Source organism: Pseudopodoces humilis, chromosome 5 (assembly GCF_049639895.1).
Source record: "Pseudopodoces humilis isolate 2021_Gansu_Grassland_sample_001 chromosome 5, ASM4963989v1, whole genome shotgun sequence".
Taxonomy (NCBI): domain Eukaryota; kingdom Metazoa; phylum Chordata; class Aves; order Passeriformes; family Paridae; genus Pseudopodoces; species Pseudopodoces humilis.
This window is the reverse complement of record NC_142204.1, coordinates 38,573,062-38,586,388: the sequence shown is the minus strand read 5'-3', so window position 1 is coordinate 38,586,388 and position 13,327 is coordinate 38,573,062. Positions and strand designations below refer to the sequence as shown.

General features: G+C 38.6%; 1 protein-coding gene across 4 annotated transcripts in view; it reads right to left on the bottom strand.

Moving 5' to 3' along the window:
* Positions 1 to 13,327, bottom strand: part of PTPRB (protein tyrosine phosphatase receptor type B) — a 68,466-nt gene that overhangs the window by 33,955 nt on the left and 21,184 nt on the right. For all 4 annotated transcript variants that reach the window (XM_014248894.2, XM_005519358.3, XM_088055619.1 and 1 more), the window contains 7 exons: positions 11,536 to 11,814; positions 10,946 to 11,203; positions 9,451 to 9,714; positions 6,770 to 7,039; positions 4,733 to 4,993; positions 2,295 to 2,561; positions 756 to 1,019 (listed from right to left, as the gene is read on the bottom strand). In XM_014248894.2, coding sequence (XP_014104369.2) covers positions 756 to 1,019; positions 2,295 to 2,561; positions 4,733 to 4,993; positions 6,770 to 7,039; positions 9,451 to 9,714; positions 10,946 to 11,203; positions 11,536 to 11,814 — 1,863 coding nt within the window. The remainder of the gene's footprint in view (positions 1 to 755; positions 1,020 to 2,294; positions 2,562 to 4,732; positions 4,994 to 6,769; positions 7,040 to 9,450; positions 9,715 to 10,945; positions 11,204 to 11,535; positions 11,815 to 13,327) is intronic.

Sequence of the window (13,327 nt, the reverse complement as noted above, 5' to 3'; positions counted from 1 at the left end):
ATCCACAGACACTACACTGATCCAAAATTTGGTTCTCATCCTCTTGTGGCTGTTCCTTGGATTTTCACTTAGATCATGAGAAGACTTAAACTGCACTGACTTGATACTCTGTTATTTTAGCACCCCCTACAATCTTTCTTTTGTTCTACTGGTTTACTAAGTGTAAAGTCTCAGGTTTTTTCAATCTTTGAGAAAGTTTTAGAAGGCTCTCCATCATTATTGCCATACTTTTCTGAGATTTCTCTATTCCTATTCTAACATTCCTTGAAAATTGCATGACCAAAACCATAGACACATGTGTTACATTACCAAAACCAACTGACATGGGTGTTACTCATTATTGTGACACCTCACTAATATTTTACTAATTAGCCTATCCTATTTTGCTCTTTCAGTGCCTCAATAACTTTCTGAAGAGATGCTCTGCAGGATATACTTAAAGGGCCAAGTAAAGGCATTAAGGTTAGGACAACACATTTGAGCCAAAACTGATAAATGATTTCTTGCTCATAAGGACTGACATGACTTTTATTCATGCTGAAGTATTTTTGTATGAAATAAAGCAACAAAAGGCGCATAAGAATAAAACTAAGTCTATAAAGCTTAATTTTATGTAATTTTATGGTTTGACCCTCCAACATCTACTCATCCATCCAAGTTTGGTCAGATAGTGATAAATCATCGGTAATGGCTATACATTAGCCATTGACATATACATTAGCCAGTGACTGTGCTTGCCCAGAGTTTCTCTTTACCTGTTCGTTCCTGGCTGAGGGAATAGTTTTCATACTTTCCACTCTTTGTGGTTATCATCACATCATAAAGCGTCCCAGGAGTAAGGCTGCTGAAGGAGCATTCACTGAATGATTTGGAAATGGTGAGAGTCTGAACAATCTTGTCATCATGAGAGAGTGTTATCAAATAACTGTCTACATCTCCAGAAGCTGGCAGCCAAGAAACACTGAGGTAGTCACTCCGACCCGAGTTATTTACTGTTACTCCAGTCACACTGGAAGGAACTGTGCAACAAAGAGGAAAAAACAAGAAAAGCATTAACTAGCCAATCATCCCCTGCAAAATAAGCAGTCTGGGACTCCTGAGAAATTCTGCACTGACTGCCTCTCAACAACATTCATCTCCTTTTTAAAATACAGTGAAGGAAGTTGTCTTTGGTGGCCTGATTCCAGCATTTCTAAAATCCCAGAAGTTGAGTCATCCTTTCAAATTGCCTTTCCTCAATAACAGCAGTAACTGATGAGGCTGGTAAGACGCTGAGGCCCACAGCTGAATTTTTCATTTTAAGTGGGTTCTCTGACGCCTAGTGGACGAAACATGAATGCCACTTGTTTTCCAAGCCAGCAAGGTGAGCTCAAAGGCTCTGCCAGAAGTATCATCACGCAGGTACAAAACTCTCAGTTATTACTGGGGCAGAACTTAGACATAACGAACTTCCACATTTTCACTGGACTCTGCTGCACTGAAATTAATTATCTCAACAGAGGGGCTGGCCAACAGCTCTCAGAGTCAAAACCTCCCCAGATTTATCAAATATGCTTATCTATTTTAAGCCTTTTAGTATTGTTCTTCTCCATTTTTTTTCAGGTTTGTTTTGCCTTTTCACCTGAAAATAGTTGTTTTCAAGGAGAACAGTGCAGAAAACTGCAGAATGCCTGGCCTTTGCCAAATTCACATAACGGGTGAAATTGCACTATGTTGCCAAATTTTTCCTCTAAATATCCACAGAACTGGTATTACATTTCATGACTCTTCAAACCTAAAGAATTTGATGCAACTGTAAATCTTGCTCTATGAAGTACAGAAGAACCTCATAATAACTAATTAGCCCTGGAGGACATTCTTTAGTGCTGGATTAAAGAAAAAGAAAAGGGTTGTGAGAACCTGACACACAAATTCACTCCCGCACCTTTAGGCAGGTTCTTGGCACACGTAAGTACAGAGCAATCATCCTACATTACCAGACAGCCAATGGAACAAGAAAGTCCCTTCCAAGGAGTGATTCACCCAGCACAGTTATTCATTATTCTCAGGGCATACTTTTGTCTTTGCTACAGAGTGATCCTTCTGTAGAGTTCCCACTGCAGTTAGAACAGTTAGCTCTCTAAAGCTGTATTTACACAAATCTGGACAGACAGTGTGCACATATGGAACTATATGGATGAATCTCCTGTTTTTCTGATTTCTCAGTGCAGTGGCTTAATCACAAGACCATTCTCTTAGATAAATTCAGCTTTTAAAAACTACCAAAAAGCATGCTGGAGTGTTTTCCTTTTTACCCGTCCTTTCCTCTGCAATTGTTTGCCTTGAAGATATTCCTCCACTGACAGTGGTGACAACAACTGAATAGAGTCCTCCAGGTTTCAGGGGATAGAAGTGATATCTGTTGGTTTCACTAGGAACAGTTTCATTTTTAATGACAACATTCTCGTGAATCAGCAGCACTTGGTATGAGTCTACATCTCCCAGTGCTCTTGTCCAGTTGGTGAACAAGCTGTTGGTTGATCCCTGACTTGCCACAGTCAGACCTGTCACTTGGGCTGGTACTGAAAAGGAAATTGTCATACTGTTACTGAGGAGAAACAAAATAAAACAAAACAGAATCCCCCAAAGAACACAAGTTTAGTCACAGTGAGGAAGTGCATCAAAAGAACATTCCAATTTGCAGCCAGACTCAACAGGACTAAAAATACTTTAACTGGGGACTGTTTCCTGTCTGGGATGTGGTCTATGGGAAACTAACTAAGGCACAGAAAGGTCTTTCAGCCTTTAGCACAACTTTTCTCAGTCAGATGAGAATGATTCAATATCAGGAAACCAAAAGAGATGGCATTTTATAAATATCATTAAATAAAAGCCATCAATTTAAGAAATCTCTCGGGGTTTTTTGATGACTACTTCAAATATAGCCTATGTCTTTCATTTTCCCTTTCCTCTCCCATTCCCAATCTTTCATTTCTAATAAATGGCAAACTTGTTTGAAGAATACCTCAGGCACAGTCATCTATACTGCGTCAGACCATTTAATTTTGGGGATAACTGACTTTAAAAGTTGTGGTTTAACTTTTTATGTCAGAAGACCTGCAGGAACTTCTTTAGCACTTTTATAGCATCAAAAGATGAATTGTTAAACAAACGTAACATTTATCTAAGCATAAGCTCATGAACTTAGGCAAACCAAAAAGGATGAAGAAATAACAAAGGACTGTAATATGTAGCACAAAATTTACCCCAAATCCTTTTTTCATTTGGTTTGACAATACTTGGTCAAAGCAAGGTAATAAAATTACTTCTAAAGATTTCTGTTTACATGACCAAGCACAACTGAAATAAAGAAGACTCTAACTATATAAAATGTGAATGCACTCTTCCTCTCTTGTTTCGTATCAACCCTTTTGCATACATAGTACTGGTTTAGTAATTATTAACAAAAGCTAGAAAGTTGGGCACATAGCTGAAGAAAATGTAAAGTTGACAAAAAACTCAATCAAAAATCCTTCCTGATTTATAATGTTCTCATAACAGTTAGCTCGAACAAGACACTAAAGTGCCACACTTCTGTGCTAAATGCTCTTCCAGTGATACTGCAGGTTCCACTGGAGGCTGACCAGTCTTGGATGGAAGTAAGACCTACTCCTGTCATATACACAGCAATATTTTTCAAGCCTAGTAAGCCATTCTGCTGCAAGGAAGACTCAGAGGTTTGGAACACTTATTAAAACCTATGTTCAAGCTAAATGATGTTTCTTCTTTTTAACTCACTTTGAATGTAATACTGACACACAATCAGTGCCTGATGTGTTTTCAAACATTGACTCATACTAGTGAAGTCGGACCTTTATGCCTGAATAGGTCCCCTAAAGGGGTGTAAGTAAGATGGAAGTGAAATTCCAGCTATCTAATAACATAACAGAGAAATGAAAGCTAAACTTATCAGGCCTTGGAAGGAGTTCTAAAATTTAAGTAAGGACCACCATCAACCCTAGGCATGCTTAGATTCAGAAACAAGTAGCTTGTAATTCCCCATGCTGTGCAAGGCCAGAGCTACATTTTAAAACTTTGCTTGCACTGGAGAATGCTTAAGTCAGTGCTTAAGCAGAGTAAAGCAACCTGTATGGTTTAAAACTTGCACATGTGCACAAAATCAGCAACTTGCAGGGGATGATAATGGGACCTTCCTTGTGACACAGTCATCATCCTCAGTAACAAATACATATTCTGCAATCAGAAAAGCAATAAGATTCAAAATACATCTTCAAGGTCACATATGTTTTGTGTCTGTCAGCCTTGGAATGTTCCCCCTAAAGTAACATCTCCCTGTGTGGTGATGTTTCTCTTTTTCCCAGATGATGAATGCTTTTGTATCAAGGAAATGACCCTCCTGAAAACACACAGTGAAAATGGTTCTACTTATATGGAATCTTGTGCTAATGTAGATTGATTAGATGTGACATAATATTTCAGAAAACTCTTTTGCCAGGAATTACACAGCTATTTCCCAAAAATCTTAAATAAATACAGCACGATAACTGACAGTCAGAAATGAGAAATGCAGACACGTAACTTTTTTACTGAAGAAACAACCATAAGATCAAGACTTTTGAGATTTAGACAGTGAATTCATTCAGTTCACTACAAAGCAAAAAAAAAAAAAAAATTAAAATTAAAATTAATGGTTAACAGAGGTAAAGACTAAAACAGTTTGACAAGATGATACCTGTTCTTCCTTCTACTGAAGTCCAGTTGCTTAAGGTCCCACTAATGGTAGTGACAGTAGCTGTATATTTCCTTCCAGGTACCAAGTCAGTGAAAGTGAATTCCTTAGCTTCTTTTGCAAGTCCTTTTTTCACAATACTAAGATTGCTGTCTCCCAGGGAAACCACATAGCCATCCCATTCTGCAACAGGGGTCATCCACATGACACTAAGCGAAGATTCATTAGCATGCTTTACACGGAGCTGGAGAACAGGCTCTGGAGCTGGAAAAGCACAAAGATATCACAACGAGAGCAAGACTGTGTAGTGAGCACAAATGCCCTATCTCAAGCTGTTGTAAGAAATGTGTTCTGTAAGACAGAAATGTGACAGCAACAGAGTATCTGCAATCAAGAGGAGATTCTTTATCTTTCTCTAGGAAGTCATTCTTACAAATCTAGTGTTTGTGCCCCTCTTCCACTAAAGGACTGTTAGCAGCAGACTTCAGCAATGCACTATGGCTGTAATGCTTAGGTTTAAACTTACATCAGGATACACGTTCTAGTGCAAATGGAAAAGCAGGGAAGTCAGTGAACGTCCTCTTGCACTCTGGGTGCTGAACAGTGATATAAGACATTTGTACCATAAATCAGATCTACACCAATGTACTTCTAACAAATGAGAATGCAAATTATAGGGTCAGAGTGACATTGATTTTGCATTGGTTTATACCTCAGTCAAACTGGGAGACACTTCAAACTTACAGTGGCACAAAAGAAAGAATGTGATCAGTGAATTTCTGTGTGGGTTCACGTGTGTGTGCGTCTGCATATACAGCAAGCATATCTTGCCTAATATAGTCCCTGATCTGATTTTGCCCCTGTCACAATGAAATACAATTCACTTTCCAGGTCTGTGGGTTAATGTAAGAGAAAACTGAGTCACAACAGGGCCCAATACCTATACTTCATAACAGACACACTGTGCACCTCACTTTGGGTCAAACACAGTCATGATACATCCACTGCCAGATATTATTTAATGGATCATGTTCTAATCACAGGCTACTTATGTTGAAAAAGACCTCTAAAATCACTGGATCCAATTATTAATCGCTTAGCTATGTCAATTGAAAGTAACATCATAAACTTAAATTACTGCAACATATGTCAAAGTAAGGAAGATGAGATGTATCTTGCTCTGATCAAGCTTGCTACAAGTCAGAGAAAGCTTCGGTTCTGTAGCTTCTACTGTTCTTACTGTTGTGCAAAATTAACAAAATTAAGTCCTCAGGGAATGACAGGTAAGGGTATAGTATAAAAGGTAGGCCCCAGGAAGGGTGAGGATAAAGTAGAATGGCCCTGTCCTATCTCACATTCTTCAGTGAGATAAGGGTTAGACTTGAGCCTTGCCTTATTTCTACTCCAAGTCTTCCTTTCCTCTGAATTGCACTTATTCTTCATTCACTGAGCAGAAATTCTAACATTTATATAGGAATTATTTTTTTAAATTTGAAGTAAATCAGATGTGGCTTTGACTAACACTGCAAAAGAATTCCACTCATGTCCCTGTAGTATATATGGATTTCCTTTGGAAACACAGACTTGAACAGACTTACTGAGCACAAAAACAAGAACTGGGATGTTATAGGATAGCTATACTAAGATACACCTTAGCCACACAATTAATACTCTTTACACAGACTGACAAGGAAACATACTGATGAACAATACAGAAAGGCCTATAGTGCTGTCTTTAAGACGTTTATAGGGTGCCCTACAATCAGCTACAAAATATAGCTGTGAAATGAACATGTAATGTAACATCTGAGTCATGATGGAATTGTGATATAGTTCCCATAGCTCTCACTACAAAACTTTTACTACAGAAAAAATCCCAAAAGTTTTCACAGAACTGTTAAAATTATTTCTGTAGTTTACAGAAGTAGTTTACTCCTTTTTACTGTATTAATAGCAAAGTTAATTTGTGGATTCCCAAGTAGTCTTTCATTGTTCACAGAGCACTTTGCACTTTCACAGTGCCTGGATAAGCATTCTGACCTGTTCTCCCCATGCAACTTGTCTTGCTCTGCAAATTGCCACTCTCCACAATGACTTCCACGCTGTACTCCCTCCCTGGGATGAGGCCCGCATCACGGATGAGGTACTCGGTGGTGTCCTTCTCGAGGGTGGTGTTGAGCACCAGGGCTGAGTGGTTCCACAGGAGAAGGTGGTACCTCTCCCAGTCTCCCGCAGGGGGCACCCAGGTCACCTGCAGAGACCGCAGCCAGCTGCTAGCACCTGCCTGCAGCTCCAAAACTTTCTGGGGAACTGGAGAAAGAGAAGGTGCAAAAGCAATTCTGAAATGGGGTATTTCTGGTGAGATGTAAATGTACAGGCAAAACCTGTCTCACAGAACAGCTACTGTACAAGTCTTGGAACAGCTAGAGCAACGTGAGTTATCTTGTTGCAAAGGCTGGCTTTCATTTTAAAGACAATTCTTACTCTTCCCCACATAAACCACTCACTTATTTTCCTTCTGGTTTCTGACATCAGAAATGGGCAACCCTCTTAGGTCAGGCAAAATCTCCCCTGTGCACTTCCCAGAAGCATCTTGCAGTTTTCAGTCAAGTTCCCTGTTGTTTCCTGCACTTCAGCTCACTTAGAAACTCTCAATCAATTTTTTCACCACTAAGGTTGAAACTTCAATCTCTATCAGCCCAATTCTGGTATCAGCAGCAGAAATGCAGAGCTGAATGGCTTTTTTCACAGAAACAGCTTCTTCCACCTTGTATGTCCTAATTCCTCCCAGCTGTATAAGGCACTGAGGTTAAGACAGTGCCATTAAAGTGGTCCATTAAAGCATCCACTCCATCCTGTCCTGTACTTCAAGGATCCTGAATTTACATTCCTAACCCTTTTACCCTATACTCCTGCAGGTCACATTAGGCCACTGAAACTTTTCTGATTTTCATGGAATAATTAAGTAGTAGCCAGATAGCAGAGACTAGAAGAGAGATGCTGACCCTTAGGACAGGATACCTGTAAGCTTCGTATTAGATACCCAGAGGTCAGCATTGGAGCCCTGAGACCATCCACAAGTATTTAACTGTAAACTACAAGGCTAGCATCATGTCCTTATGCTTTATCTAGCTTAGTTAATATTTAATTGCTCAGTATCTAGCACAGGATTGAAACCTCTCTACCAGCATCACAAAATACTCACTGGTTTCACTTCCCATGGGCATAGCTGGATATCAGACCTAGAACTCCCATATGCCAGTGAATATGGGAAATGTGTTTCAATTTCTGAGTGAGTGGATAAAAGCACACAACGTATTGTTAGGAAGCACAGATGACCTTAATGGCATAATGTTTCAGTCTCTGAGATGTCCATATTTCTTACCACAACATTTCTTGGCTGCCATAGGCAGCAATACACAGCAATGTGTATTATGTTCTTGGGCACCTGCCTCTCTCTGTAACTTACAGTGGGACCCTAAGAGTCTAATCCCTTCAGCATCTGTAGACCCAACAGTCTGGACTTACAACTTTATCTTTACTCCACAGAGCTTCTGCTGAAGTGACTGTTTTCAAAGCTCTTGGTGTCTATGGTAAAGGAAGGAATTGTGTGCTTGGAAATAGGACTTCAAATCCCCAACTTTGAAAGCACTGGGTCTAGGTCACAAAGCTGGGGATCAGTGGTGTTGAGTGAGAGCCTGAAGCTCTCCCTTTAGATTGAAATGGTAACCTTAAAGGACTTTAATGGTAGGCTAAACAAACAAAACAGACCAGCATTTAAACTAATCCAGCTTTGTACTTTCTGGACATGAAAGACTTCTAAGGCTCTTCCAGCCTCCACTGAGAATGGGGTATCAGCTAGTTATGTCAAGGATGTGACTTTCACATGAGATGTTTAGTTGCAGACAATAGATATTTTCTAAAATAAATACTCTGCTCTCTTACACACATATTTTTTACCTTTTGACTCTGAGTCTACCAGAAATTTATATATGCATTCTTCACTGAGTTAGAACTTTTAGTTCTATGTCTAATTCTAACTAAGTCAACTTTTGCTCAGGCTAGGCTGGTATGGAAAATATGACACACCTCTAGGGCCAGCAATGCTGTGGGAGAATTATGCAGGATTTTTCAGGTTCAGAACTCATACAAAAGATACCTGAAAGAAAATTATTACTTCTGAAAGAAGATAAAAAACTAGTAACTCCGCTCTATCCAGACTGTCACATGCCTTTGTTAATCCAAGTTGTTTATAGTAAAGAAATCTGAGACAATCTTTTCCAGTTTGTACATTTGTATCTGGAAGAAGGAATAAGACTAAACCTTGAAAAATTACTTTAAAAACTGTTAATATTTGACTACATGCACACTTTCCAATAAAGTAACTCAGTTTATATAGTATGCTGAGCTGAATTCAAGATAACAAAGTTGATCAGAAGTGCAGTAGTATGCAACAGTTTTGTCCCAGACTCACTCAACTATAAGGTCCAACAAAAATTCATGACTGTTGCCTGCTCACAAGATATGCTGCAGGTGCTTTTGGCTGTCAGATTAACTGCTGCCAGAGAGTCAGCAGAGGGTATTCCTGAAATGGTACTGTGCTCTTAATCTCATTTTGCCTGGAATCCAAATTATTTTGTCTCTTACAGTGACTTGCTACAAGGCCAGTGTAGGAAAAAATAGCATTAGTTAAAATGTTCTTACTGAAGCAGAAGACTTACATGTCCTGCCAGTTGCCATCCGATCGGTGAACAGTTCACCACTGATTGTGCGGGCAGTAACCTGATAAAGACGTCCTGGAGTTAGCTTGTCAAACTGCGTCTCTGTGACTGGTGGCTGCACAGTTTTGACTTCTTTAACTGATCCAAGATGAGACAGAGTGATATTATAGAAATTGAGGTTTCCTGAAGGTCTTCTCCACTTAACTTTTAAAGCATCTAAGCTGCCATCATTAGTCACCATCAAATCTAGGACTTCAGCTGGGGCTAAAAAAGGAAAATAAGAAAGAGAATAAAATATATCCATCACAAAACATGTAAGACCTGCTGCCTTCCAAACTCCCACAGTTAAGTTTTGATTTTGAACAGTTATATGAGATGGAATATGAATGATTTTGCCTGAACAGTAAAAAGGCCAAGATCTGGTCAAAGTGCAACTGAACCCTGCCCTGTGTAAGACATTGCACTTCTGAGAACGACACATTTTATGATGCCCACTCTCTTTCTATGAAACAGAAAATCTTTTAGCCGTGTCTGCACTCACACCCATCATTTTGACCAGATAATGCACATGCTCCTAAGAACAAGAGATGCCTGCATACATTTTGCTAAATGTATTACATGCATGACTGCAGATATGCCTGTTTTTCACCAGTGTAAAAATGATTTGAATAAGACTCCTTTATTCAAATGTTCCACCAGAAGAAAAGCACAGCTACCTCAAATATCTTAACTTCTCAGGCCTGGGGAACAGTAGGTACTAAAATGTAGGACCATGCTGCAAGCTACATGGAATGCTTTTATGCTCTAAGAATACCTGTGAGATTTAAAATTTTTTCACCCAACAACAGAAAGAAATAAAAACTTCTGAATAAAAAACATCAAATTAGTATAATCCCCTAAACAGCCCAGACAACAGCACTCATCTGTGCATCCTAAACATAACAATATTTTCACTTAATATTTCATTATGTTTACATGATAAGATTTCTGTAGAAGAAATTGTATCTTACTCTTCCCAGAAATTAAGGAGAGTGAAGGCATGACACTTGTTTGCCTAAGTAAGTAGGCAAACTTGTTTTAGTAGGATGTCATCTTATCATTATCTCTAACTCCAGTCTGAAAAGTGTTCCTAAAAAAAATAATTTCTAAGTTCTGTGAATCAATATTTCTTTGTGAAAAGCAAAAAAAAATCCCAACAGTCCACAAAAACCCATATCAAACCAATCAACTAGGCAAACAAAACCCCAAACAACCAAACCACCATTTAGTTTTAAAGTTCTTAACCTACTTTACCTTTTTCCACTTACCTTTCACACTTTTCTCTACTTTCATTTTAGCCTCTAACTTTGTTGTAGTGGTAACTTAAAGAATTAAGTAAGCTTATGGTGTCTCTAACTTGGAACATGAATCACTTATTATTCTGAAATATGTCTGTCATACTATTAGGTTATGGTCTTAGCTTCTTGTTTTCTTGTGATGAATTCTGAAATCATACCTGTCCTGACTGTTTGAAAACTGCTGCTCTCTAATCCTGCAGCCTGGGTTATGATAGAGAGGTTATACAGGTGGCCAGCTGTAAGTCCTGAAAAAGTGTAGGAGGTCAGAGAACCTTCTTGGTGAATCTCATGAACTCGTACATGATTATCCAGTAACAGCAGTCTGTAATGATCCACATGTCCAGAGCCAGAAGACCATGAAACGTGGATAGTGTCTGTCTTGACACTGACCTGAATATTTTCCACAGGAGATGGCACTGGTGGTAAAAAAAGAATACATGCTTAAGGCTTAATGGTTATCTCCATATCAGCAATTTTGAATAGATTTACTCTTGGAATATGTTTGGTTTCTTTAGAGTTACTGAAAAGCGAACCCCAAATACACAATAAAAATGAGACTCCATTTTTAGCAAACAATTCTTTATGTCAGTCAGAGATTCAAATTTTATTTCTACTTGTAATCAATAGATACTTATATATATATATATCCATGTATAAAAATTATACCCATTTGCTAATTTCAAAATGCAGAAATGCAGTATTCTTTAAGTGGTTTTAAATAGATAAACTACAGCAAAAGAAATCCTACCAGTGGATCCACTTATGTGAAGTTCTGGGGTAGTCTTATTTCCAGCAACAGCACTGAGGACAATGTTGTATTTATTCCCAGGAATGAGACTGGAAAATGTATTTTCTGTTTTTGAAATTCTTCCTGGTACGGAGACTTCTTGTATCTTTTTATTATCACGATCAAATAATACTAGGTTATACACGTCCACCTTTCCTGGAGAAGGATCCCATTGAACCTGAAAGCTTGTCAGTGTGATTTTTTCCTTATTAATTTCCAAACGAGATGGTGGCAAGGGATCTGCAGTTAGGAAAGAAAACCCAGAAAACATAAGCCATTTCTTGCTTTGGGATTGTCTGAAATTTTACACAGCAGCACAAAAAATCTTCCAAAATTCCCTCTTTATCATCATCATGATGCCAATACTTTTCAAAAATATTTTTCTTTCTCTTTATAAACACTGTGCGTTGAAGCCAGTCTACAAGACAATCTTGCAGAATTCGGAAATATTACTTTTTTATATTTGTACACACTCACACAGACATACATGTAGCAAAACACTTCCATGGTAAATGTATATTGCAAGCTTGGAAATTTGCTGACAGTAAAACTGTAACAACTTTAATGAGAAACAGCAAACATGTAAACCCAGCAAATTATACTCAGTGCCTCAGTGTAATGTAGCTCTATAGATAGCAGCTTTAATTTCCTAGCACTCACCCTAAACTCTTCATCAGTTATGGGCATGAGCATTTATACAATTTTAGGGGCAATGATATTTTGTTTTCAGTATTAGCTTCAATGACTTCAAACAGATTCTGATAGATTATGCTTCTGCTCTGTTGTAGTATTGTTCATATAAATTTTAAAAAACCTAAACAGTACATTGGGTACACCTTAAGGAACTAATATTGGGATTATTTCTCTGAAATTCTCAACATTAATTATGTTGTTTATTAAGAAGCTCTCCAGTAAAACCATCTGGGAAATAAGATACACTCTAAAGGGAAGGCAAACTGACCAAACCTAAAGAATCTGGTTGCTTTTATTCTCCAGGTGTATTTCATCACTCACAAGACTTCAAGCAAACCATACAAAATGTATTACATGCTGTTGTACTAAGGTACTGATGTTTATGCCTTCCAATAAGGTTAAGCAAATGCTTATTAACAATCCAAAGCAGTAAAATCAAGCCTTCATAAGTTGGGATGTTAAAGTTTCCCAATAATTTAGGAATAAATTTGCCTACCACAAGAGTAGTAGGCAAAGCACTTCTGTGCTACTCTTTCTAGCATGAGACCAGGAGTGTAAGGTGCATCCAGGCTGTGGTCTCTGTTTGAATAGCACCTCAAACACAGAAGAACAAGATTGTTTTCCCAATGCAGTCATTGCTGCTTGGTTCCCTGAATAAAGGAGATGGAAAAGTGTCAATCACGTAACTAAAAAATGCAATGCAAAGGCTGAAAGGATGAAGCTGAATCTATCCCCGACCTACAAATCATTAAGTAGGAGGGCTTCAGGAGTCTTTAAGCTGCTTTTTCTTCAAATTCTGGGTGGTGCAGAAGGTTTAATCACTTCCTGCAAAGCTCTGATGAGAACAGAGTAGTGCCAAGTTCTGGTGGTATACTTTGTCAATCAAATACATTACAAATGTCAAGAAAGCATCTCCTTCCTTGGAAACATTGAAAAACTGACTGGACATGGTCCTGGGCAGCCAGATCCAGGTGGTCAAGCTTGAGCAGGAGGCTTGGACCAGATGACCTCCAGAGGTCCCCTCCAACCTCAACCTTTCTGTGACTCTGAAGAGTACTGT